This window comes from Eleutherodactylus coqui, chromosome 3 (genome assembly GCF_035609145.1).
Source record: "Eleutherodactylus coqui strain aEleCoq1 chromosome 3, aEleCoq1.hap1, whole genome shotgun sequence".
Classification (NCBI taxonomy): Eukaryota; Metazoa; Chordata; class Amphibia; order Anura; family Eleutherodactylidae; genus Eleutherodactylus; species Eleutherodactylus coqui.
In genome coordinates, this window is record NC_089839.1 from 285,097,851 (window position 1) to 285,122,454 (window position 24,604).

The window sequence follows — 24,604 nt, forward strand, 5'->3', positions numbered from 1 at the left end:
GGGGTCTAAGTTGGGCGGTAACCTCTGCACCTCCCTTTAGCCTTGCCCCTGAATTGGGAAAACAGCAATGAACTTAATTTGCTCACAATCTTTTGCAGATTATTTCTAGCATAGTTATTAAAAGAGTGTTTTCTTTATTTAGCTACCATATGTGCTAACATTTTCCCGCAATTGTGGTAAGCATTACTTATAGAGAAAATTTGGGTCATAAATTTCCTCTGCAGATTTAGCAGATTAAATACACAAGTAAGGGATGTACATGTAATTAAAGGGCTTCTGCCATGATTGAAAGTTACTTATCCACAAGATAACTTTCAGATCAGTGGGGTCCAAGCACTGTGATCCCCTCAGATCATGATAATGGGACACCGATGTTTCCTGACACTGGTTGTAAATGTGCACTGCAGCTCCATTCATTACAATGGAACCTTTTTAAATTAAGTATCTCTGGTGGTCAAATTAAAATTAATGGAGCAGTGCTGTGTGTGTGCAACCACTGGTGCCCTCACTTTAAGGCACACCAGAGCCCTGTAGGGGTTCCTACGGTCATACCCCCACAGATCTGAAATCCATACTCGAAAATCATGATGCAACGCCTTCATCCATCAGTGTGCATGTTACCTTTTAAAGGGGTTGTCCCAATAAGACACCCCCTTTTGTTATGATCAATTAGGGTATGGACATCATAGAGTGGGTCCCCTTTTTTCAGGACTCTATATTAGAGTAGAAATCCACAAACGAAGAAGATCTCACTCTGGCAAACTCATCCTGGCCATCTGTTCTATGGTCGGCAATAGTAAAGTTCCCTTGAGTGGCTAGTGAGTAGAAATATATGGGCCGCTAATTGATTTATCAACACAATCCCTGTAAGGACTCCAAACATGGAATCTTGCCATGGTCCTACAACGTGTGGCAGGTCATCCACAAATGGATAACACTTACTATAGACAGTTTAGTTCATGTATATACAACCAAATGCTGCCATATACCTTAAAGACATAACCCCACTGCATTGATATATCTAATAACCAGCGTAACTGTTGCACCTTAACTGCCAATAAAGCCCACCTGTGAATAAAAAACAAAATAGTGAAAAAAATATGGAACACCACAATGTACTGGCATCTTCATAAATGAAAACCAACATAAGTCCCAACGTAAAACAACAGAATGTCACATGCTGGTGGGGAAAAAAAGAGCAATTAAACAAACACAAATAAAGTTAGTGAATTGAAAAAAAATAACAAAACAAACAAAAAAAGAAATAAATTATAGCGCCAATCTGTGCCAACATGGACATCTGGCATTCTGTGAAATTCTAATTACCTCTTAACGCCATAGGCCATATTAAGCAAATTGTCCAGCCTGAAAGAGAAGGAGTGTCTTTGGGTTAATGTCTTACAGATGGTAAGAGAGCTCAATGGAGCTGTTATTAATGACGTCCCTTTTCAACAGAAAGACAAATCGTCTACTATTTGATTAGGCTGATAGCGCTTCAGCCTGTAGGAGTCAATCAAGCCGCATTTCATACTCCGAAAAAAAGCCTCCAGAAATGTAACATGCCATTTTCAACTCTTGTTCTGCACATTTGGCCTTGGCTAGAGAGGAACTTTGGCTTATTATTGCACTACTTGTGAAGAGGCCCTCTTAGATGTAACTATGTAGTTTGTGCAATTTAAAGGGTTGCACAATTTATATATATATATCTGTTTTTTAGAAACAGCACACAATGGTCTAAAATACTCATCTTAGCAATCTCCTACTGCTCCCACGTTCACGCTACCTTGGACTCCATTGATGAAGTGTCGACAAGACATGTGACTACTGCAGTGGTGGCTTCAGTGATGTGGACACATCATATCATCACAGGCGTCCAGTGAATATTACTCCTTTTGTTAATTTTAGACCACTGTAAGCTGTTTGTAAAAAAATGTCATGGGGTTGGACAACCCCTTTATGACCGCTATTGAAGTCACCTGCAGCTTTGGTGTGAATCTAAGCTAGATGCAAGTAGAACTGATGGGACCATTGGCTTCTAAGGTCTCAAGATGACAAATGTTATGCAACTCAAATCATGTGAAAGTCACAGCTTGCTATTTGGGTCATGTATCCATCTATGGTCATATGACCAGTCATTGCCTGCCTTAAAGGGGTTGTCTAAGATTATTTATAATACCACTCTTGTCCAAAACCTCTGTTTAGTATTGTAAGTCAGCCCAGTCACAATGAATATTGTTGAGTACTCGACCAGGAAAACTCCAGTCCATGTTTTTTGTCTGGTATTGCAGTTTAGCCCAATTCACCTAAAAGTGGCTGAGCTGTAATACCAGACATAGTGGTGCAATTCACTGGAAAAGAAAAAAGTAGACATTTTTTTTCTAATCTCAAACAACCCCCTTTTACAGTTAGATGAATCTCATCATTGCCAGGATTGACGCCAGTGGTTTTATCGATGATGTATTTTTCTACCTCTCCGAAACCATCATCCTTAATACAAGTTAAACATTTCCTATTGGAATGGCTTGTATTGGTCTCATTTAACTACCCCGGTATATTGTCGAGAATAGCAGTGCCAAGGGGAAAGCAATTGTGTATTTCCATACATTTAGCTATATGGATAGGATATATCAATTATTCTCTGAACATATGCCATCATTAATAGATGTGCATAATTAAATAAACCATCTCCATCCCTCCAGCTGGGCTTCTTACAATCATAACACATTTTTGGCACATAATATATCACAACTTAGAGCACTAGAAGCATTAGTGGATTTATATCTCAGAAGCCTATAGGCACAGTTTGTCTGCCACCTTATGCCCAGCTCATCAAGTAGGTCACACCTTAAAAGACTAAGAAGCACTGGTCCAGAAAACAGCATCATTCTTGCATGTAGGCTGTACGGTATCTGGTTTTGCAGCTGGTCCCCATTCAAGCACTTTAATAAGGACCAATCGCCAATTTTTTTTAAGGAAAAAAAAATTAAAAATATTAAAAAATAATGAAATTGTTAAGTGGAAGCTATTACAAATTTGGTAAAAAATACAAAAATACCAATTTTTTATGACTCATTCAGATATACTTTGTTACACTACCCTGATGAAGAGGCCCAAGTAGCCTCGAAAGCTTGCACTCTTAACCCTTTGCAATCCAATTTTGGATTCAGGGTTTCCTAGAGGGCTTTCTCTTTCCTCCATTATACAATGGCGCCATCTGCTGGCTAGAGCCAGTACTGCGGTACGGGACCGGCTGGAGAGGCCCCCGACAGCAGAGCAGCCAGTAATATACAGTAAGAATACCCTGCCGGACGGAAGCTGTACAGCCTTCAATCAGAATATCTTCAGACTTCAGACAGTGGATTGGAAAGGGTTAATATCATAATTTTATATGTTAGCAATTAAAAGTTATTATATTTACAAGATTACTTTGTTTCTCTTACTGAGAGCAATACCACATGGCTCATGCAACGTATGCAAATGACCTGACTCCATTATTCCCATAATGCCCTTGACCCCTTCCCATAATCACCCCAGCAGTTTAGAACCGGGAGATCTGGCGGCTCTGAATAAAAGAGCATTGTCTATAGTAGTATCATCATCAATGATGATAACTGTCGTATTATTACTCTAGACACCACTCTTTTACATACAGCTGCGAGATATTGCGATTACTAGTGCGATTTCTCGGCTCTGATACTTTACGCTTTCACAGAGTATGGGAAGGGGCCAGAAGCATTATTGGAGTCTCAGTGTCTGGAAGTGCAGACCTGACTGATGCAGGAAGTCATGTCATTTGTGTATGAGGCACATATATTTTTGTATTTTTTGCCATTTTTTAAATAACTTCCATTAAAAAAGTAATAGCTTTGTTTAAAAAAAATAAAAAATGGTGGTAGGTCCTCTTTAAAGGGATAAATATTTGATCCCTGGGGCCCCGAATGTCCTATATAAATAGAGCATGGTGGTGCACATGCTCAGTCACCTGCTACATTCAATTCTATCGGGTATTCAGAGATTGCCAAGTGCATCGATCTCCGCCCGGGCCAAATAAGTGAATAGAGTGGGGTTGAGCAGACGCACCACTGTGCTATATTCATATGGGGCATTCAGGGCTTTGGCCTTGGGATCGTTGGGGGACCAAGCAGTTGTACCCTCAGCGATCAGACATTTATTTCCTATGTATAATGGGAAAACCCCTTTAAAGGGGGATTTCAGGCACTTACTATCAATGACCTATCCTCAAGCTAGGATATCAATAGTTGATCAGTGGGGGTCTACCACTCGGAATCCCCACCGATTGGCTGATCCTTCAGCCTGCTATAAGTGTAGCAGGGCTGGACATGTAATAGACAGCCTTACTCCCATTGAAATTAATGGGAATGATGCTTTCTATGGCACTTCTGGCTCAAACTGCAATGAGGAGCCATAAGTGTAATAGAAGCCATCGTTCCTATTGATTCAATGGTACTGAAGCCTTCTTTTACACTTCTGGCTCTAATTGATGCAAAGGTCTGGCCCCACTGATTGGCAGGGTTCCCAAGCAGCAGAACCCTACAGATCAACTATTGATGACCTATCTTTAGTAAATGCACAGGATACCTCTTTAAGTATGAGTTAAAAAGTTTTTGCTGACCTTATAAAATGAAACAGAACATTGCAGTGTGCTTCTGATAGCATCTAGTGTGCCTTGCCTGCTTGTCCCTCCCAAGGTATCCTACGAGTACCTACGTAACTTATAAATACCCATAACGGACATAAAAATGCTGAATTTTCAGTGCATTTCTGTGCATGTTTTCCCTTTAGCAGTTCTCCCCTTCCAAAGTGTCAACTACAGGCATAGACCTGCCCCACCTAAATGTAATTCCTCCTTCACTATAGAGAACTGTGTAAAAGTTTTAGGCAGGTGTGGAAAAAAAGCTGCTGACAATTGTTTCAATAACAGTAGGCGTCTGATTGGCTCTTCAGGAGGACAACGACCCAAAACATTAAACCAATGTCATTAAGAACTATCCTTGTTGTAAAGAAGAACAAGGAGTCCTGGAAGTGATAATATGGACCCACAGAGCCCTGATCTCACATTATCAAGTCTGTCTGGGATTACATGAAGAGACAGAAGGATTTGAGTGAGCCAACATCCAAAGAAGATCTGTGCTTGGTTCTCCAAGATGTTTGGAACAACTCCCATGCCGAATTCCTTCAAAAACTGTGTTGCAAGTGTACCTAGACGAATTGATGCTGTCTTAAAGGCAAAGGGAGGTCCCACCAATTATTGATTTGATTTAAGTTCCTATTTCGTTCCTTCACTTTGCTTGTTAATTGACAAAAAGAAACTATTAACACTTCTATTTTTGAAAGCATTCTTACTTTGCAGCATATTTTCCGCACCTGCCTAAAACCTTTGCACAGCACTATAGGTGCTTGGTTATATGTTATAGAAAATGAGTACTCACAAGCAATGAGAGGCTTGATTAGAAATTTTTAATTACAAATGCTTTCCCTTTAAATGGGTATTCCGGAGAATGGGCCAATTTTACCCTAAGATTTACATTTATTGCCATTATTCTAAACGTCCATCTAAATCATCAAACTTAATTCCAGAATCCGTTTTTGCTGACCTGCTTTGCAGCCAGATTTCCACATTATTATTTAAAATCGCCCCCAGAGAGGGAAAAAAATGACATCTTCCATAATGCCCCATGCCAGTTAACGATTTGAGTACACATTCACATTACATAATTTGAAGGCACTGAGCATGCCCGACCTGTAAAACAGCGGACGTAACCACTGAATACCAATGGAGCACTAAGCAGGCGGGGGGCAGGACTAAATCTTTGCAGCCTTGTAAAACATTATATTGCAAAATCCCATGCCATCGCCTTATGAAGCATATAAGTGTCACTTTGAATTGCTGGAATACCCCTTTAAAGGCTGTACAGCCTAAAAAACTGAATTGGATATAGAGGAATACATGACATTGAGTTAATATGCAAAAATGTGCAAAACATCGACACAATCTGCCATCAGTTTCGCCTTTTTCTTCTGGTAGTCAAAAAATGTTAATTATACGTATTGCTTGAATTGCTCCTTGATCGACAGAATATAATAGTTCATGCATTTCGGTCTTCGGCTGTCAGAATTGAGTTGATTTTGCCAGTAGACGGTTGCTCCAATTTTGGAACAGTTACAGAATACAGGATGTTACATTTTTGGAGGGTTTGAGGAAGAGAAGAAGGGGGGGGGGGGGGGGGGAGGGGTTGCGCTCACCAAAAATAGCTATACATTTAGGAAGAAGGCAAGCAATAATTAATCTTTTTTTCCAAGCTCTGCATGCGCAGATATTAAAAAATGATGACCAGTAAAGGATTTCAGCTTCCCGGCTCTGCCTGCCAGCTCTCTGAAGCACCACAGGAGAATATTGGAGAGAGGTTGATCAATACCTTCTGAAACTTGGCAGAAGATTAGTTCTCAGCCTTGAATAAAATGGGCCTTTGAGCAGGTCTGAGTGAATAATCAATCTATCTTATACAGAGATAAGGAGACATCCTCACTTACACCGTATTACCCTCTTTTCACATTAAAAAAGAAGGCATTCACCCTTTTGATGCTGCAGACGTGGACCTTGAGAATACCAGCCCGGTGCCACGCTGCCCGGGAAATGGTTCTTCCTGTCATTTAACGCTGCATCGGTACTGATTTTTCATTCAACGAGTTCTGCATATCCAGACGCTTTGGTCTTTATTTGCATATTTTCCAGCCAGTCGTACAGTAAGTAATCTCTTACTATACAGATGAGGAAACTAGCCAACAAATCAATGACAGAAGATACACATATTAGCATAAACAACGTCTTGTGCTGTCGCTACATATGTCTTACCAGGCCCCAGTGCTCTCCATGGATTGAATTAAAATGAGTGATTTATTATAAAGCGATTAGTTAAAAAATATCACATTCAGTACATTAGTCATTAGAGACTTAGCAACATGATGATCGTGGTAGAATGTACTGAATCCGACTTATAGTTACCTGAACCGCTGTGCCTGGTGATGGAGAGGGCCCGGGTAGCGCCTGTTGGGGGACTGGTAGAGCTGCGAAAGTAGCGCTTGGCTGGTTTTCTGACTGGGGTTGTTGGCGAATTTCACAGTTATCGGTTCAGTTGCTCCACTTGGCTTCTGTCCATTCAAACCCTTTATGGCTTCCTCGGCCTCTATTCTCTTGTCAAAACGAATAAATCCGACTCCCCGAGACACACCTGCAGGAGGAACATTGTGAAGACTTTCAACTTCAGTAGCTTTTGTCTTTAGCGTTGGTCAACAGCATGTCTATTAATGCCGCTCTCTGTAGAAGGAGAATCGCACCTTTACATTGGAGTATCTTAAAGGCACTGGCGTAACTATAGGGGATGTAGGGGATGCGGTTGCACCTGGGCCCAGGAGCCCTGGGGGCCCATAAGGCCTCTCTTCTACGTAGAGGGAGCACAGTACTATGAATAAAGCATTATAGTTGGGGGTCCTGTTACAGGTTTTGCATTGGGGCCCAGAAGCTTCAAGTTATGCCTCTGCGTTAAGGGTTAAGAGAAGTGGGGGGCCCCAAGATAAACTTTTGCACCCGGGCCCATGACCCCCCAGCTACGCTCCTGCAAAGGGGTTCTATAAAAAGAGAAAAGATAGTTTGTTTTTTTTCCCCACAAATTGCGCCATTGTTGCCTCTCGTGGGATTTGGTAGCTCAGCCCTATTCAGTGGAGGGGAGCTGGTTTTAGGATAAATTGGGTACTTTTCTTATCTTCTCATGCAACTCTTTTAACCCCTTAAAGACCAGGTTGTTTTTTACCTTAAGGACTAGACACTTTTGAGGGATTTTACCCATGTGGTGGTTTAACTGCTCTATTTTTCACAGACTTTTTTTCCCCCCATTTTTTAGTTTTATTGGGGGTAAAAAGCTAAAAAAAAAAGTGTGTTTTTTAAATTAGTATATTTACACTAAAATAAAGTATGGGACTAGGTTCCTCATTTTGTGTCAGACGTTTTGATATATAATATGTATGGTTTCGGATTACAGGACGCATATGGCGACGGTTTTGGTTGACCCCCATGACATTTTTTGTTTTTTTATTTGACACTTTCCCACTGTAGCCGGGGCATCCATAGGAGCCCCAGTTACAGGGAAAAACATCCCCCTGTAGTGAAAATAGTCACTAATAGAGCTGATCAGGATCTGCTAGGACCTTGCAGCTCTGCTGTGCCAGGGGACCCTGGCGGTCATGTGATTGTCAGGCTCTGTAGTGGAAGAAACACTTTCACTTCTTACATTGGGTGATCATTGGGTGCTATGTACCTCTCCTCCGGGTTCTCAGCTGTGACTAACAGCTGACAACCCGACCTGCTCCTGCTTGATTGCAGGAGCAGAGGCTTTAACCCCGCGCTATATTTCTGTGATCAGGTAGGATTAAAGCCCAGAACTAAGTGCCATAAATTTACAGAGCTTGGTCCTTAAGGGATTAAGACTGGTTGGTGCAATGGCAGAATTCTGATGAGCAGTAAGACGGACGAGGTGAACAAGATCCAGGATTTGGATTGAAACGCGTTCTCCATGTGAATCTTAACCTATATTGTTTGGCGCAGTAAGAATAAAGCAAGCACTCTTTCGTAAAGTCTCCAGCTCCCCATTATTTGGATTTTCTTATCAACCGCTGTGACTGGGAGGTGTGGCTGCTACAGAAAGAGGCTTGCGGCTACAGAGCCAGTGCAAAGGCAAGAGATAGGCTGAGTTTATTGTTCATTCATTTACTGTGGTGCAAACCTAGTCTCAGCGCCGCTGCTCCCCTACAAGCTGCTGAATACTCCACAGCTTGCACTCTTCTGGGCATCCACTTCATGTGGACACTGTCAGAGCAATTAGGCAACATATGTCCCGGCACTACAGGTGAATGAAATAGGATTCCTTGGCACATGCGGTAGGCCTTTAAAGGATCCAAGAGTTATGGACACCTTTGCATCAATCTGTTTTTTTTATTGAATTGCATCTATTATGTGATAAAACACATTTTTGTAACTGGTTCAAATTTTAAAAATTCTCTACCGTTTTTCTCCTGCAGCCTGCATAGAATCTAGAACAGCCAGTTGGGCTGTTTCCTTAATTCAGGCCACCAGTGGTCATGGATTCTCATCTCTGCCATGATTACCGGAGATGGGAAAACCCCCGTAACCCCTTAAGGATGCGGCCATTTCTTTTATATATATGGTTTCTCCTCCCCGCTTTCAAAAAATCATAACTCTTTTATTTTTCCATAGCTGTATGGGGGCTTGTTTTTGAATTTGGCCATAGTACCATGTATTATAAAATGTACGGAAAAACTTTAAAAAATTTCTAAGTGGAGTGAAATGAAAAAAAACACAATTTTTTGCAATCTTGGGGGTGGGGTGGGGGGTGCCTTGTTTCTGTGGTGTACATACCATGGCAAAAATAACTTGCTAACTTTATTCTATGGGTCAGTACGATTATGACAATATTACATTCATATAGTTTTATTTTGCTGGACTACTTTTAAAAAATAAAATATCTTAAAAAATATATATTTTCTGCCGCCATGACTTCCTTTTCCATCAGTGGGGTTGAGAGAGGGATTGCTTTTTGCGGGATGACCTAAGCTTTCTAGTGCTACCATTTTGGAGTACATATGACTTTTTAATCGCTTTTTCTTAAATATTTTCTTGGAATTGGGGTGACCAGAAAAATTAAATTCTGCCATTCCGGAGTCTTTTTTCTCTGATAGCATTCACCGTGTGGGATAAACACTGTTTTAGGGAGTACAAGAGGGGCCTGGATGCATTTCTTGAGCGATACAATATTATATGCTATCATTATTAATAACTTCAGAAGGGTCGGTGATCCGGGGATTATTCTGATTACCAGACTGGAGTCAGGAAATAATTTTTTCCCTTAAATGGGGAAAATTGGCTTCTACATCATTGGGGATTTTTCCTTCTTCTGGATCAACATTGGTGGTAATAGGCTGAACTGCAAGAATATATGTCTTTTTTCAGCCTTACATACTGTGTTATTTTGATAGGACAGACTTTTACAGATGCAGCAATTTCAAATAAATTTTTTTGGTTTGATATTTTTATTCTAAATCTGGGGAAAGAGTTTTTTGGGGAAAAAAATTCCATCTTTAGGTCCTGCTACACACGGGCGGATTGGACCCGGTGGGAGTCGCGCAGCGGAGTTCGACCCGGTGCCTGTCCGGCGACCCCTGTGTACCTGTCCAGTGTCTTCTGCGAGCCTGCACTCCGTCTCGCGTGCGCAGTAGCCGCCGACGCGTATCCCGCAATACTTCCGCAGTGCTCACTGTTGAAGTGCCGTGGGACGGATGGCTTCCAGTGCCTTCAATAGAAGCCGGACGCGTGTAACCCGCACAAAATCGCAGCATGCTGCGATTTCTTCTCCACGAGCGGAAAATTGCAATTGGTTTCCGCTTGTGGAAATGAAATGACATTTTGCCTATAAATGCTATGGGATTGTATTTCCTGCTGAGTCCGGATCATTTATTCGATATACTACAATACTTTAGTATTACATTATGGTATTTCAGCCGGCAATGTATTAAGACATACAACAGGCCTGTTTTAATAGGCAGAAAGCCTATTACACACAAAAAGGGTTATATTTCCTTAGAGAATGGATAGACTTTATTTACGTAACACTGGAAATTGATGGATTGATCCATAACCAACAACAGTCACTTACCTGTAACTTGATCCACTAAGATTCTTGAGGTGATGATGCGGCCATACTGTGAAAATAACTGTTCCAGTTCCTTCTGCGTCATGGTTTTTGGAAGGCCGCTGACGTACAAGTTGGCATCACGGATTGATGCAGAACTGGGCCGGGCATAGGAAACCTGACAAAAGGGAGGAGTTTGTCATCAGACCGCTGGTAAAGAACCGTGATAGGGACAAGATGGCTGGAAGAACTTTCTGTTTAAAGGGGTATTCCAGGTTCAACAAATCAAGTGTATTAATTGTCTGGTGAAAAGTTATAAAATGTTCCAATATACTTTGTGTATGAATTTCTAACTATTTCCAAGATGTCTGCTTGCTGTAATGCAGTGGGAGCCTTAATTGCTTATGTCTAGAAGTTGCAAATTTGCCCTGGTCATGTGATCTGCGCAGGTGCTCAACCTTTTACTGACTAGGCACCACATGACTAGGAGAGATTCGCAACTTCTGAAAGTGAATGAAATTTCCCATTTATTGACGGCAAGCAGAGATTTTGAAAACCATTAAGAAATGATACAGACAGTATATAAAAAAAAACTACACAACTGGCTTTTACGGATGCAGCAATCCCATATATATATATAATTATTTTTTAATTATAAATACGGGAAGAGTTTTTAAAAACGTTTAGTGTCCTTTATTTTTTACAATAAAAAAAAAAAATTTTTTCACGTATTCATAGAGTTTTTTTTGGTCGTAAAGTGACCTGAACTTGCAATCATTTGATCATGGGTTTTCCCACAAAGGTCATTTAGCACCTATCCATAGAATCTCGGGCACCCATCCAATGCCAACATTCGTCCATTGTAAATGAGCCATTAGGGCATCACTGATTACTAGATCTCCCCCGTTCTTCTTCTTTACATGACTGCAGTGTGGGAGAAATTGACAAAATGCTCGTTCCCACAGTTAAAGGGTAAATAGTATGGGAGCCCTGACTGGAGGAACCCTTTTACCTTATGACCTATTTGAGCACTTCATAGAGGGGTCTGCTTCTTATGACTCCACTCTGCGAACATGGGGCATACACAGACCTTATGGGGTCGCATGGCTAAACTCAGAATGGGGCCCTTCTTGGCTCCCATTCAGTACTTGTCTCCCCCCACACCCCCACCTGCTGAACCATTATCCCCGAACCACTGGCTGACATCAAATGTGTCATTACAATGGCTGTAGTCCTCAGGGCACCATTAGACTCCTGCACACTATCCACTGACAGAAGAAAAGGGAGGAGTCAGATGGTGAAATGAGCACATGTTTCTGTAGGCTGGTGGTTCAGGGGCTAAAGGTTCCACAAATGGGGCCTGTGGGTGCCCATAGCAGTCACAGAGGGACTTTTGTTCCGTGATAGGCAACATGATCATATATAACACTTATGACATGATTGTGGATGGGCACCCCGAGAACCTCCCGCTGATACCAGCTGAGAATTTAGAGAAGCCGGGCATATGACCTATAATATATATTAGCAGCACTAATCAGCTATATGTTTGGCTTCGCTATAATTAAGGGGATGTACCAACCAGGCCACCACTTTTAATGTCCTTCTCTGAATGTTATTAAAGGGAATGCATCACCTATATTTTTGACGAACTACATTCTGATACTGAAATATTTTCCCTTTTTCTAATGTTTTAATTTTTCGATTGAAGATTTTTAAAATTATATTGTCTGTACCTGACAATACGGGCAGCCATCTTGCCTGAGATTATGTTAACAGACATATGCTTTACAGCAACATTATAGGTCAAAAACACAATGAACGGGAGATGACCCATTGACTTCTATGGGAAAGTCTTCCAGGCATGTTTTGTGACCAGTGCAGAGGGCATCGTGCAGGAGGGGGAGGAGGTGAGCTGTGACCATCACTTATTATGACTAGGTGTCACTTATTGTAATCCTGCCTGTGATGATAATTAGATGACTGCCAATAAGTTTTCTGTACAGAACAGCCAGTCTACTATTAAAGCAACCCTCCGATCCTGGACAAACAACCACTTCTCCGCTTACATAATGCATGTTACGTATTAATTAGCATCATTAGTCTAAGACACTACATGCTGCTTTGATTGGCCAGTGCTGTCCACATGATTAGCACTAACCAATCAGAGCAACATGCAGTGTCAGACTACAGATACATACTAATGTACAGTGTGCATCAGGTAGTCAGAGAAGCAGTGCGGCCATCTTTGTTTGTCCAGGATCGGAGGGAGGGTCGCTTTAAGCTTAGGGCTTATTTAAATGAATGTCAGAGATTCAGTTTGAAGCCTACGTCAGAGGCGTAACTATAGGGGATGCAGGGGAAGCAGTTGCACCCGGGCCCAGGAGCCTTAGGGGACCCATAAGGCCTCTATTCCCTATATAGGGAGCCCAGTACTATGAATAAAGCATTATAATTGGGGGCCCTGTTACAGATTTTGCATTGGGGCCCAGAAGCTTCAAGTTACGCCTCTGGCCTACGTTACTGATTTCCATTAAAATACAGGACCAACTAGCACTACATACAGAGCTATTTCATCCTGTAAACTGACAGACAACCTATTATAATCAATGGGATCCTTTCAACGGCCTTCAGCCTCACATAATGGAACAGGAAAATGGAAACTATAAGACACTAATGCAAACGAAGCCTCAGAGCTCAGTGTAAAAACTGCAGGATTTTAGGATCTCATCTTAAACATCAATCATGGCATTAAAAATTAAACGAAAAAAAAAAAAAATGCCGAAAATTCTTAGAAAATATATTTAACATAAAAACTTGATTTTTACAATAGGTCATTTTCTGATGACACACTCCCTTATAATGGAATTGCTTCCTATTGTGAGAGAATGTATTCTATTATTGTACCGCAGAAGCAAGATGACATGTCAACTATCTGCAGTCCACAATGATTACTTTTCACTGCAGGCTGTGCTCTCCTGACAGCAACCACAGGCAATGTAAAACTTCCCTGCAAAATGAAATGAGCATTACTGATAGTAACACTACACTATCCTACCAAAAGTAATTGGACACCTGAGCAAGAATCGAAAGTAGTATTAATTTCCATATGTTAATACTTAGTGGGGCTCTTTTGGCCCTAATGACAGTGGATACTCTCCGTGGTATACTATCTACTAATGTCTGATATACTTCAGCTGGTATTTCCCTCCATCCATCCTGCAAACATCTGGAGAGTTCACTCATATTTTCTGACCCGATGTTCCAGTTCCTCCTAGAGATGTTCACTAAGGTTCAGGCTGGGACTCTGTGCAGCCCGTCCAATCCTTGAACATCCATATCCTCAAACTAACATTTAACAGCGGTGGATGTGTAACGAGGTGCGTTGTGTTGTTGGAAGTATTGCTGACTATTCCCAGAGTATTGTCACATTGTCGGCAACACATTATTATCTAGGAAATCAAGGTACACCTCCATGTTCCTCATTGCTTTTGTCACTACAGCCAACGGACCAAGACCATGCCACGTAAAACATCCCCAGATCATAATGGAGCCTCTGCCATACTTAACTGTTGGCACAACACACTCAGGCAAAGGGTGTTCCCCCAGGCATTCTCTATACCCAGGTACATCCATCTGATATGAAGACCAGGTAACGTGATTCTTTACTCCATAGAACGTTCTTCCATTGCTCAACTGTCCAATGACAACGCTCCTTGAACCCCTGTAGACTGGCCAATGCAATGTTCTTCGTGATGGATGACTAGCATACACCGGCATAACCCGTATATCCAATAGCATGCTGCCCCCGTCACAAACAATGGCTTCTACCTCCAAAGGCTTGCATCTTATTTAGCATGTTTAAGGGCCCGTGACATGCTAATAAGACACAATCCATTCTACCGATAGGGATGTCTAAATTCTTTTGGTTGGATAGTTTAGGGAATTGTTATTTCTGCAACTTCTGAGAAGCTGCATATTAAATAAAGTAACTCTAAACTGCAATCAATGGAACTCCGCATGACACGAATAAAAAAACTGCTTTCCATTAATCTTGATATCCAACAGAGCTCCCTTAAGACACATCAAGCCCAACCAACCCCCAAACACAAGTGATCAGTTTCCATCTTTATCTGCTTCGAGTTTTAAAAATAGCTGTTGACTCAACAGAGAGAATGTGACTAATGTTAGATTCAGCAGAACGGATAAAGAAAGACAAACTTGCAGTTTTGTATGATTGGCTGAATGTGGGTTTTCTAGTTCAGCGCTCAGAGTAACTGTAAATACTGCTTGTAAGATTCAGTCTTGGAAACATGTATCTCAAATGTCATTTGTAGGTCAAACATTGCTTTTGTGATTTCAGCTTCCAGTCTGCAAGAATAGCAGCAATACCGGATAGGAAAACAAGAAAGAGGTTCAATTAAAGAAAAAAAAAAATCAGATTTCTGATTTCGATCCACAGTACCGCGTTATCCACTAAGTCATTTTATGCGTAGGCTGTCTGAGATGTTTATCATAGGCACGTTATACCATCACCTCAATGTTTTCTGTCACCTTCAGTCTGTTACTAATGAGCACATGCCCCTGTTGTTCTTCATGTGAGGGTCCAAGTGCCTTCTACCCTTCAGCATCATTTTGTTTTTAATCTAAGTAGGCTTAAGATTCTGCGCCGATTTATTTCTTAAAGCGATCTTCTGGTCCAGAAACAAAGATGGCCTCACCAGCTTCTCCGCACATTGTGTATTAGTATGCATCATTAGACCAAGACGCTACACCTGCTTTGATTAACCAGTGCTGGTCAGTCGGAGCAGCATGTGTCATAGATTACCAATGAATACGATGCCCATCAGGTAGTCTGAGAAGTGATTTGGCCATCTTTGTACCTCCAAGACTGGAGGGATGCTTTAGAGGGCTTGTGCTAAGTTATAAAGTTATCCCTTATCCACAGGGTAGACAACAGTTTTATGATCGGTGATGGTCCAACTACTGGGTTGGTCCCCACGTCAATAGAGGGTAAGTTGCGAAGCCAAGCAATTTACTTCATTGACAGCACCAGAGATTGCCAAAACACTTGAACTCAGTAATTTCCAGCTCTGTCATCGAGGCAACGGAGTGGCGTAGCGCCTGCATGACTTCTTTTCAGTTTACTTGGGGACCGACCAGAATTCAGGATCGGTGGGGGCCCCAGCAGTCACACCCTCACTATCATAAAGTTATCCCTTATCTTGTGGGTAGGGGATAACTTTATAATTTGGCACAACCCCTTTAAAATATCCTTAAAGCAGTTGTAGCTTAGTTTTTTCTGATCTCCTGAATGGAGGATAGATCATCAATAGTTCATCGACTTGGGTCTACTGCTTGAAACCCCAGCAGATCGAGCACCAGCTGTCAACAACATAGGGATATGGTGAGGAAGCCATTATCTCCAACTCCTGCATAGTGGCTGGTACTGACAATGGCCTCTTCATCAGCTGATTGGCTGAGGTCCTGAGTGGTGGATTCCAACTGATTAATGATTGATGAACTATAGTTACATAGTAATGTTAGGCTGAATGAAGACAATGTCTATCTAGTTCAACCTGCCCCCCCCTTCCCTTGTTGATCCAGAGGAAGGCAAAAAAATAAGGCAGAAGACAACTTAGCCCATTTGGGGGGAAAAGATTCCTTCCCGACTCCATAATGGCAGTCAGAATAATCCCTGGATCAATATATATAGGTAATCAATAGTTTTTGCCCGCAAAAACGCCTTTAAGTTATCCAATACTGTGACTAGGGGGTAACTTGCTATCATGGGACAACCCCTTTAAGTAATGCTATACATAGGTTATATTATTCCGAGCAACGTTTGCAGCACAACTTTTATTAAAGAATACCTCTTACAATTAAAAATGCTAAACGCAACCATTAGCATAACTGTGTCCTCACCTTGATGGTTTTGGTTTGTAGTCTGAGTCCATTTAAAGTGTTAATGGCTTTTTCTGCATCCTTTGGATCAATGTAATTAACAAATCCATATCCTAGGCTTTGCCCTAGATGGGAGAAAGAAACAGCAAATTAGGGACCAATCATCTTATCAGTCGGAACATGATTTACATAGAAATGATCTCCACCAAGGTCAACCAAGCTAGGAAGGTCAAAAGACTTTTTTTTGGTATGACAGTCAGAACAGAAGCTAGAAAGCGACGGGCTGATCTTGTTAAAAGGAAAACGTGAAATTATCTCAAAAGATAAACATTTCAACCTGTCATGTAAAATTAGTGAGGACTAAGAAGCCTGTAATATACTTAGCAGAAGAAGGTTTTCTGGTTTTAATGACATTTTTTGGTTTGTAGCAGTAAAGCTGGCCCGAGGTATTATGATCTCATGGTTGAAGCTATGAATTTTAACAAAGCCATACTCTTGTGATTATTACTGAGAATCCTCAGTAAGAATGATCACTGTATCAGGACATTACCACTTATCATGATTGATAGGTGTCTGAGACCTCTGCAGTTGGGTTTTCCTTATCTGAAATACTCAGTACAAAGGATGAGGTCCATGATGACCTATAGAAATTGTACGGGTGTTCTAACAACTTTTTAAAAATAGATCCAACTCTCTTAAAATAATAAAAGTAGTGATACTTACCCATCCTCAGACCCGCCGATCCTCCCGGTCTTTACTTTGAATGGAAACCACTTGATTGCTGCCGGATATACAAGGAGAATGGCGGCAGTCACCATTCCATAGCAAAGACCAGGAGGACTGCAGAGCTGCAGCACTGGGAAGAGGACTGGTAAATATCACTGCTTGTATTATTTTAACAGAGTTGGATATATTTCTATAAAAGTTGTCACAACACTTGGACAACATCTTTAAAACAGCATCTGTCATCAGAAAGTGCTTATTGTTTTATGGTATCTGAGGGTACTGGTTTTCCTTGTAGAGGCCATCAGGTTGACACAGAGAGTTTTATAGGCCATGCAATGCTCCCTGGGAAAAAAGTATGCAAATGAACTCTCACTCCAGAAAAACTGTCTCTTTATTGCCACCTATTGGAATATAGCTACCCTATAAGTCAAAGCCTGACTTTTTTGCAGACTTTGTAGCATGATTAAGGAAAAGATGTCCTAATTGCAGCATTCTAATGGGTTAAACAGCACCCACTGAGTTGCCCACTGAAAAGTCTACTCCTGATTGGGGGCCAACTGGAGGTATATACTTTAATCTTTATGATAGGGGCAAATGTGGGTTGGGAGTCTGGGAGGTCATAAGCCCCAGGTATAGGGTATGCAAGAGTATCCTCACAGCAGGGGCCGATTGGGAACTTAAAATGGCCCTGGAAAAAAATCTAAAAGTGAACCTATTTTTAGGTGAGTCCAAATAACAGGGGAGGCCAACACAATAATTACTGATGCTGGATCTCTATTTTGAAAGGTCATCCATTCATTGCTTGTTCCTCTGTGCCTGGATGAACTGAGTGTAGTGTACAACTGCACCAGCTCAGATCTTTTTTGCAGCAAAAAGGAAGCAGAAGGAGGTGTTTAGAAGAGACGCTAGCACCATCTTTATGCTTCGCAGCCACGCTACCCTCTGTACTAAAAGGTCCCCCACCACTGCCAGCCTCCAGGTGACCCTGTGCCCCATGAGCCAGCATCAACGCTAGTTGAAGGGAGCAGTGGGTCCAGGAATTTGCCCAAATGCTGATTCCAGCCCTGCTTAAACAGCCCATGACTCAACTGGTCTACCAGAATTTCTTCCTGTAGAGCCTATGGCCCATCTGCCTCTGCCTTCGAGGTACAAACAATAATAGTTACTATTTTGGGTATAAGCTCACTTTACATGGTGCAGAGGATTAAGACCTGTTGTGGGCTAGAAAAGGTTGATCATTAGACCTCTGGGTACAACTCTATAAATGCAGGGGTCGACATATATAGATTTGTATGTTGGAAGGGGCACCAAATAGCTTTTTCCTAGGGTGAAAGAAGTCCTAGCGGTTCTGTAGTTAGGGTCTTCTTTCCCTATGCAAGTCACTGCCCTTGCCCTGTATCAAAATACACCAGTCAAGGCAAAGTAGGTTGTTGGCACCCTCTCACAGGCAGCTAACACACAGAGTGAACATGCCAACAATCCCTTTAGTTATGCTTCTGGGTCTTAGTCCTTTTTTGATTGGCTAAGGGGAATTATCTGACCCACCTACTAGCTTCTTTTAACCCCTTTAGTAGTACGCCCAGAAAATCTCTGGGGCTTGCTGCACTGACCATGCAGTAAAACCCCGGAAGATTTCCGTGGACAGCTCTAGTGCTGAAATGTGCAGAGCACTGAGCTATCATCTGAAATCTTCTAGGGTTTTAATTACATTGTTGACTCATTTAAAAAACCTGCCCTGTGAGGCATGGTTGGTAATAATACACCTGCCACTGAAGGGGTTAAAGTGTTTTATCTGTTTAAGTTAATGAGTCAAGTTTGATAACATATATGGTAAACACATAATATTGTACCCACTAGTATAGTTATTGATAGATATCTATCTTATGATAATTAACAGGAAAACTTTAGTTGGTACTAGAGATGAGCGAGTATACTTGCTAAGGCACATGACTCGAGCGAGTAGTGCCTTAGCTGAGTATCTCCCCGCTCGTCTCTAAAGATTCGGGCGCCGGCGGGGGGTGGAGAGCGTCGGAGGAGAGTGGGGAGGAACGGAGGGGAGATCTCTCTCTCCCTCTCTCCCTCTCTCCCCCCCGCTCCCCGCCGCAACTCACCTGTCACCGGCGCTGGCCCCCGAATCTTTAGAGACGAGCGGGGAGATACTCGGCTAGGGCAATACTCGCTCATCTCTAGTTGGTACCACAAAGGATTGGTTGAACCTGAAGGAAGGTACATAAGCAGTAAACTTTCTATTTTCTACAGCTATTTCCATGCTGAACATTGGAAAATGATCCAATTTTCAACTTTGATGGTCCATAGGACACATTCTGAAGTCACTGAAAGACTAACGACAGCTCAGCAGCCGCCTATTTATAAGACTAAGGGGTTTGTAATTTATGCTTATTAAAATATGTATTCTCTGCCTTATTCTTTGCACATTCAGCAACAACAGTTCCCACTACATCCTACAAGTTTCGGCACCCTCCTCCTAAGCTGCTAACTGCTGGCAGCTTGTCTCTTCCTGTGCAAACTCTTACATAGGACATGATTAAAAATGAAGTATTGAGGTTCAGCCTAATAGGTTACTGCCATTAAATAAATACCTGATTATAATAATTGTACAAATGACAGCTTGTGTCCATATCCAGTAACATTTCAATGTCATAGAGACTCATGCAGCACCACTAGTTTTAGCAATTATTTTAGGAATTAAAGGGCACCTCTACATAAATGTCATCAAGTTTATATATTCATCTTATAAATTGCAACTGTATATCTTGACTAGGAAAGTTGTGTAATTATCTTTATAGCTCACATAGCGGTTGTCTTCCAGGGGTGTAATGGCAGCCATATTGGTTACCACCTATCTGTCCAAGAAACAGATAAAATATGGATAAACAGAAATTTTGCCCCATGAAATTCCTTTTTTTTACTTTTAGAACCTGTCAATCAAACAGTTCATCAAAGTAACTTAGTTGGGAAGGTCATGTTGCTATGGTAACAAACCAATGCCAAAAAAGACCCATTCTTGAATGGAAGATGGGAAGACCATATGCCATCCCATTTTTGATTTACCAAGAAGGCTGCAGAGATTTTCTAACTACCCAATACACACTGAACACTGCCCTCTGATTGGCCAGTGCTGATTATATGAGCAGCTCTGGACAAACAGACAGCAGGTATAGTGCATTGGTAGTCTAACACTTCCAAAGCACTGTAGGGTATTAGGTAGTCTGCAGATTGCATTGGCCATCTTGGACGTCTGAAAATGGGACTAGGAACTGGTAGATCAGAGGGAGGCAGAGAAGAACAGGGAACAGGTAATATACCCCCTCTCTCCCCATTAGGTTCTGGGACAGATGTCTCTCCAAGAACTGGAGTGTTGCTTTAAGCCCAAGTCAATATCCCACTATTATAACTCCGTTTACACCACTCTTTATTAAGGGAGCTGTCTGGTTATTGGATAGCCCCGATGCAATATGGCAGACTGTACTAAAATAATAAACTAAAATATAATCACCCCTCCACGGCCGCTGGGATTCAGAGCTGCAGCCCCGCTGTGGTCCTGGTGAGTGTTGTGACAGATGATGTCATGGGCAATCAGGGGACCACTGCAGCCAATGAGAGGCTGCAGTGCTGAAACCAGGAGAACGAGCGATGCTGCTGCAGCGGTCCTTGATTTCCTGTGACATCATCTGTCACAACACTCACTGGGACCACAGCGGGGCTGCAGCTCTGGATCCTGGTAGTCGTGGAGGGGTAAATATATTTCACTTTATTATTTCAGTACAGCTGATAACCGGACAACCCCTTTAAGTTGGCACATTTAGGACTGCCTAAAAGTCAGCAAATGAAATCTATATATGCTATGACTAGACGTAGAGTTGCACTTAGCATCATCAATCTAATGCTGGGTTTCCCACACTGCAGTAACTGTACGAGGTGAAATCCTGCACAATCGTGGGGTTCAATGGCTGCATCATTTTTTTTTGGTAGAAGGGCAGTATTACTATCAAAATCTTGAGGCCATTAGCCACAGCAAGTGGGTGGGATTTTAACAGTATGTGGTTGTTGTGGAAACCCAGCCTTTAGCGCGAAGGCCATGCCCACTTACTGAAGACCACACCTAACTTTCTGAGCACTTTTCAAAATTGGTAAGTGATGAGAAAAAACTTGTGTGTACCGCTATTTTGTGTCCGGTGTAAACCGATTTATAAATGTAAAATGTCGGAAGCTCGTCTGGAAACAGACCGGCCCCCGTCATAGTCAACGGGATATGTTCAGCGCCACCATGTAACGGTTCTGTCCTGCTACTGGGTGCCGTTTTCCTGCTCCATAAGGGAGCAGGATTATGGTACCCAGAAGTGCAAATGTGAACGACCCCTTAAATAGTCGCAAACGCACCAAAAATATTAAGGCTGGGTTCACACGGGGTGGAAATCTCACGGAATGTCCGCAGCGGCGCTGCACGGAAATCTCACAAGATTTCTATGGCGCGGGATTTGAAGCAGCTTTATTCCGCTGCAGAAATCTCTCTCCATATAGAGAAGTGAGACGGCAGCGGGAACGGTGCTAAAATTGACACGCCGCGGATTTGAATTCCGCGACACGTCAGTTTCCGTGCGGATTGTCGGTAGCGGGGGAATGAGATTTTTGCAATATCTCGTCCCCTTTGCTGGTTAGTTTCGGAGGGTCCGCACGAATATTCCGCGGCAAGTCCACGGCAATTCCACCCCATGTGAACCCAGCCTAAGAGATATGTGCCTTTTAATAACCTCCAACTGCAGAATGTTTTTCTAAAGATGCTTTTACACAAGTTGGGATATTCCATGCGGGAAACATCTGCACCAAAATCTGCATATCTAACATGTGATTTTTTATACGGATTTGCCGCGGAATAGTTGAGGTTTTACAACAGCAGATTCGCCATCGCAAATCCGCAGCTAATCTGTGTCACAACCCTCGTTAGACATGCAGATCTTGGTGTGGATAGTTTCCATGTGGGATATTCTGGCTTGTATGAAATCACCCTAAGACTGGTGTAAGAAATGAAAGTCTTAGTAAATGTGGGCCAGCGTCTTTGACAATGTTTGACCACTGAGTCACTGGGACAAGACAATCTAAATAAGTAGCAAGAGCCCTAAGTGTCTAAACATAGCGGAACCTTCATATAAATGAACAGGCATTTATGTAAAAAGTAATCTGAATATTTTAGTTTATTGCTATGAAAGGACATTCACATTCCAGAAAGATGAATAAATTATACTAATTTTTGTGCTTTTGAAGACTAGAAGATTTTATGCTATTTGCCTTTGTGCAGCTAACAATTGCAGCTCAGTATGTTCTATTTTGTGTTCAGAAATAACCATCATCTCTTCCTGGTCTAAGAAATAGGAAATTGGGTCTCGGCAGTGAAGCATGATTTCTAAAAAGAACTATACTGTCGCTATTTCCGCTCGCTTGGTATGGAAACGGTACTTTAGTTCTACAGGAGGAAAATGTGCAAAATATGATATCCACAAAGTCTATATGATGTTATCATATTACTATTCTATTATACTTTATACATAGAGTATAATAAAATATTACACTCCCCAATATGGCAAGAACACTAGGCGTGACCAAATAGAACATGATCATAGCTCCCAACACGATCTGACCATTGGGCATGATAGTAGTACAAGTCTACAAAGGCATACAGTAGAATATTACATCTCCCAACATGCCCATGTAAAGAACTCCCCTAAAGGGTTAAAATGTTGTTGCGGAGATAGACTGAAAATGTTTCAAAAATTGTGCCACCTGCTTATGCCAAAATTTGGCACAACAACACTGAGCATGCTCACTGGGACTAGTATAGAAGGAGGATTCTCTGCTATAAAAATGGACAACATGTGCTACGTAATGAGTTGTGTATGAGCTGTGCAGAGGAGCAGGACCAGGGGTGGACAGAGGAGTAGAAGAAACAGCTGCTGCTAAGGAGAAGATGCACCAGGATGGCAGAGGAATGGAGCCTGAGCCAGAAGGGTACTGAAAGACCTGCTGTGCCTGTTGATAGAAGCCAAGACAGAGAACATTCTGGAGTATGATAAGGACCAAGGACAGTTCTATCCTGTCCTCAGGCAAGCCGGGGTCGGCAGAAGTGCTGATTCCCACCCCCGAGAAACTGTAAGTGAGGCCGGCCCCGGAAATAAAACACTAGGTATGCACACCAAGTAAAGGGTTAAACTCTAGTTAGTCAACAGGCCAGCTGCAGAGGATAGGGCTTATACTTAGGACACGACAAACACTTTTCCAGAGGAAAAGGATTGAGAAGCTGGTGTGTCGATTAAAAAGGATATGCTTTTCTTTATTCCACTTGTGCCATTGCATATCCACAAGTAAAATCCAACAGAGGACGCGTTTCAGCTAGGTGATCAAAGCTCCAGCAGGAGCTGAAATGCGTCTGATGGATTTTACTTGTGGATATGCAATGGCACAAGTGGAATAAAGAAAAGCATATCCTTTTTAATCGACACACCGGCTTCTCAATCTTTTTTCTCAAGTGTTTGTCGTGTACCTGTTACTGCTTGGGTCTGGGCTGGAGCTGGGACTACGTGGGATGAAGCCAAGGTAGTGGGCAACTATTTATTTTTCTACGTATTATACTAAGGACGCCCAACCTTTGCTAAATGGTTGATACCCGAGTTCATAGACTATGCTACTTAAAGGGACATTACACATATATACGGGAACCAGCTTTTCTAAGAGACTGTATCAGAGTGTTAACCCATAAAGGGAAAGCGGTGTGTTCTATCCTAAACCTGTGTTTCTCTGAGACGGTAACGTTATTAGTCCAGTGTTTTTGATATTGGTAATGAGGTATTACTGTTATTACAGATTGCTCACAGAGTGTTATTATTCCTATGTTTCAGTAAGCCATAGTTAAGGCTCAATCACTTCAAGGTAAAAGTCAAACTGCAAAAGTATTATTATCTTATCATTGTTCATTTCCATTTTTTTTCTTTCGATAAATACTGTACACCTTGGTTACTCCATTTTCTACATCATTTTTTCCCTTCCTCTGGATCAACCATTGGGGAATAGGCTGAGCTTCATATACATGTCTTTTTTTCAGCCTTGCACACTATGTTACAATGTGTCCAGAATCCTGCATGACTATACCACCACCTCCGATACCCAGACCACTGGATATAGCCATTGCTTCATACTTTATAAATAGAATATGACATCTCCCAATATGATCAGACCACTGGACA

The 24,604-nt window shown here is 41.9% G+C and overlaps 1 protein-coding gene across 5 annotated transcripts in view; it reads right to left on the bottom strand.

Moving 5' to 3' along the window:
- Nucleotides 1-24,604, bottom strand: part of ELAVL4 (ELAV like RNA binding protein 4) — a 129,884-nt gene that overhangs the window by 2,773 nt on the left and 102,507 nt on the right. For all 5 annotated transcript variants that reach the window (XM_066597618.1, XM_066597619.1, XM_066597617.1 and 2 more), the window contains 4 exons: nt 16,644-16,747; nt 10,746-10,899; nt 7,025-7,250; nt 1,327-1,365 (listed from right to left, as the gene is read on the bottom strand). In XM_066597618.1, coding sequence (XP_066453715.1) covers nt 1,327-1,365; nt 7,025-7,250; nt 10,746-10,899; nt 16,644-16,747 — 523 coding nt within the window. The remainder of the gene's footprint in view (nt 1-1,326; nt 1,366-7,024; nt 7,251-10,745; nt 10,900-16,643; nt 16,748-24,604) is intronic.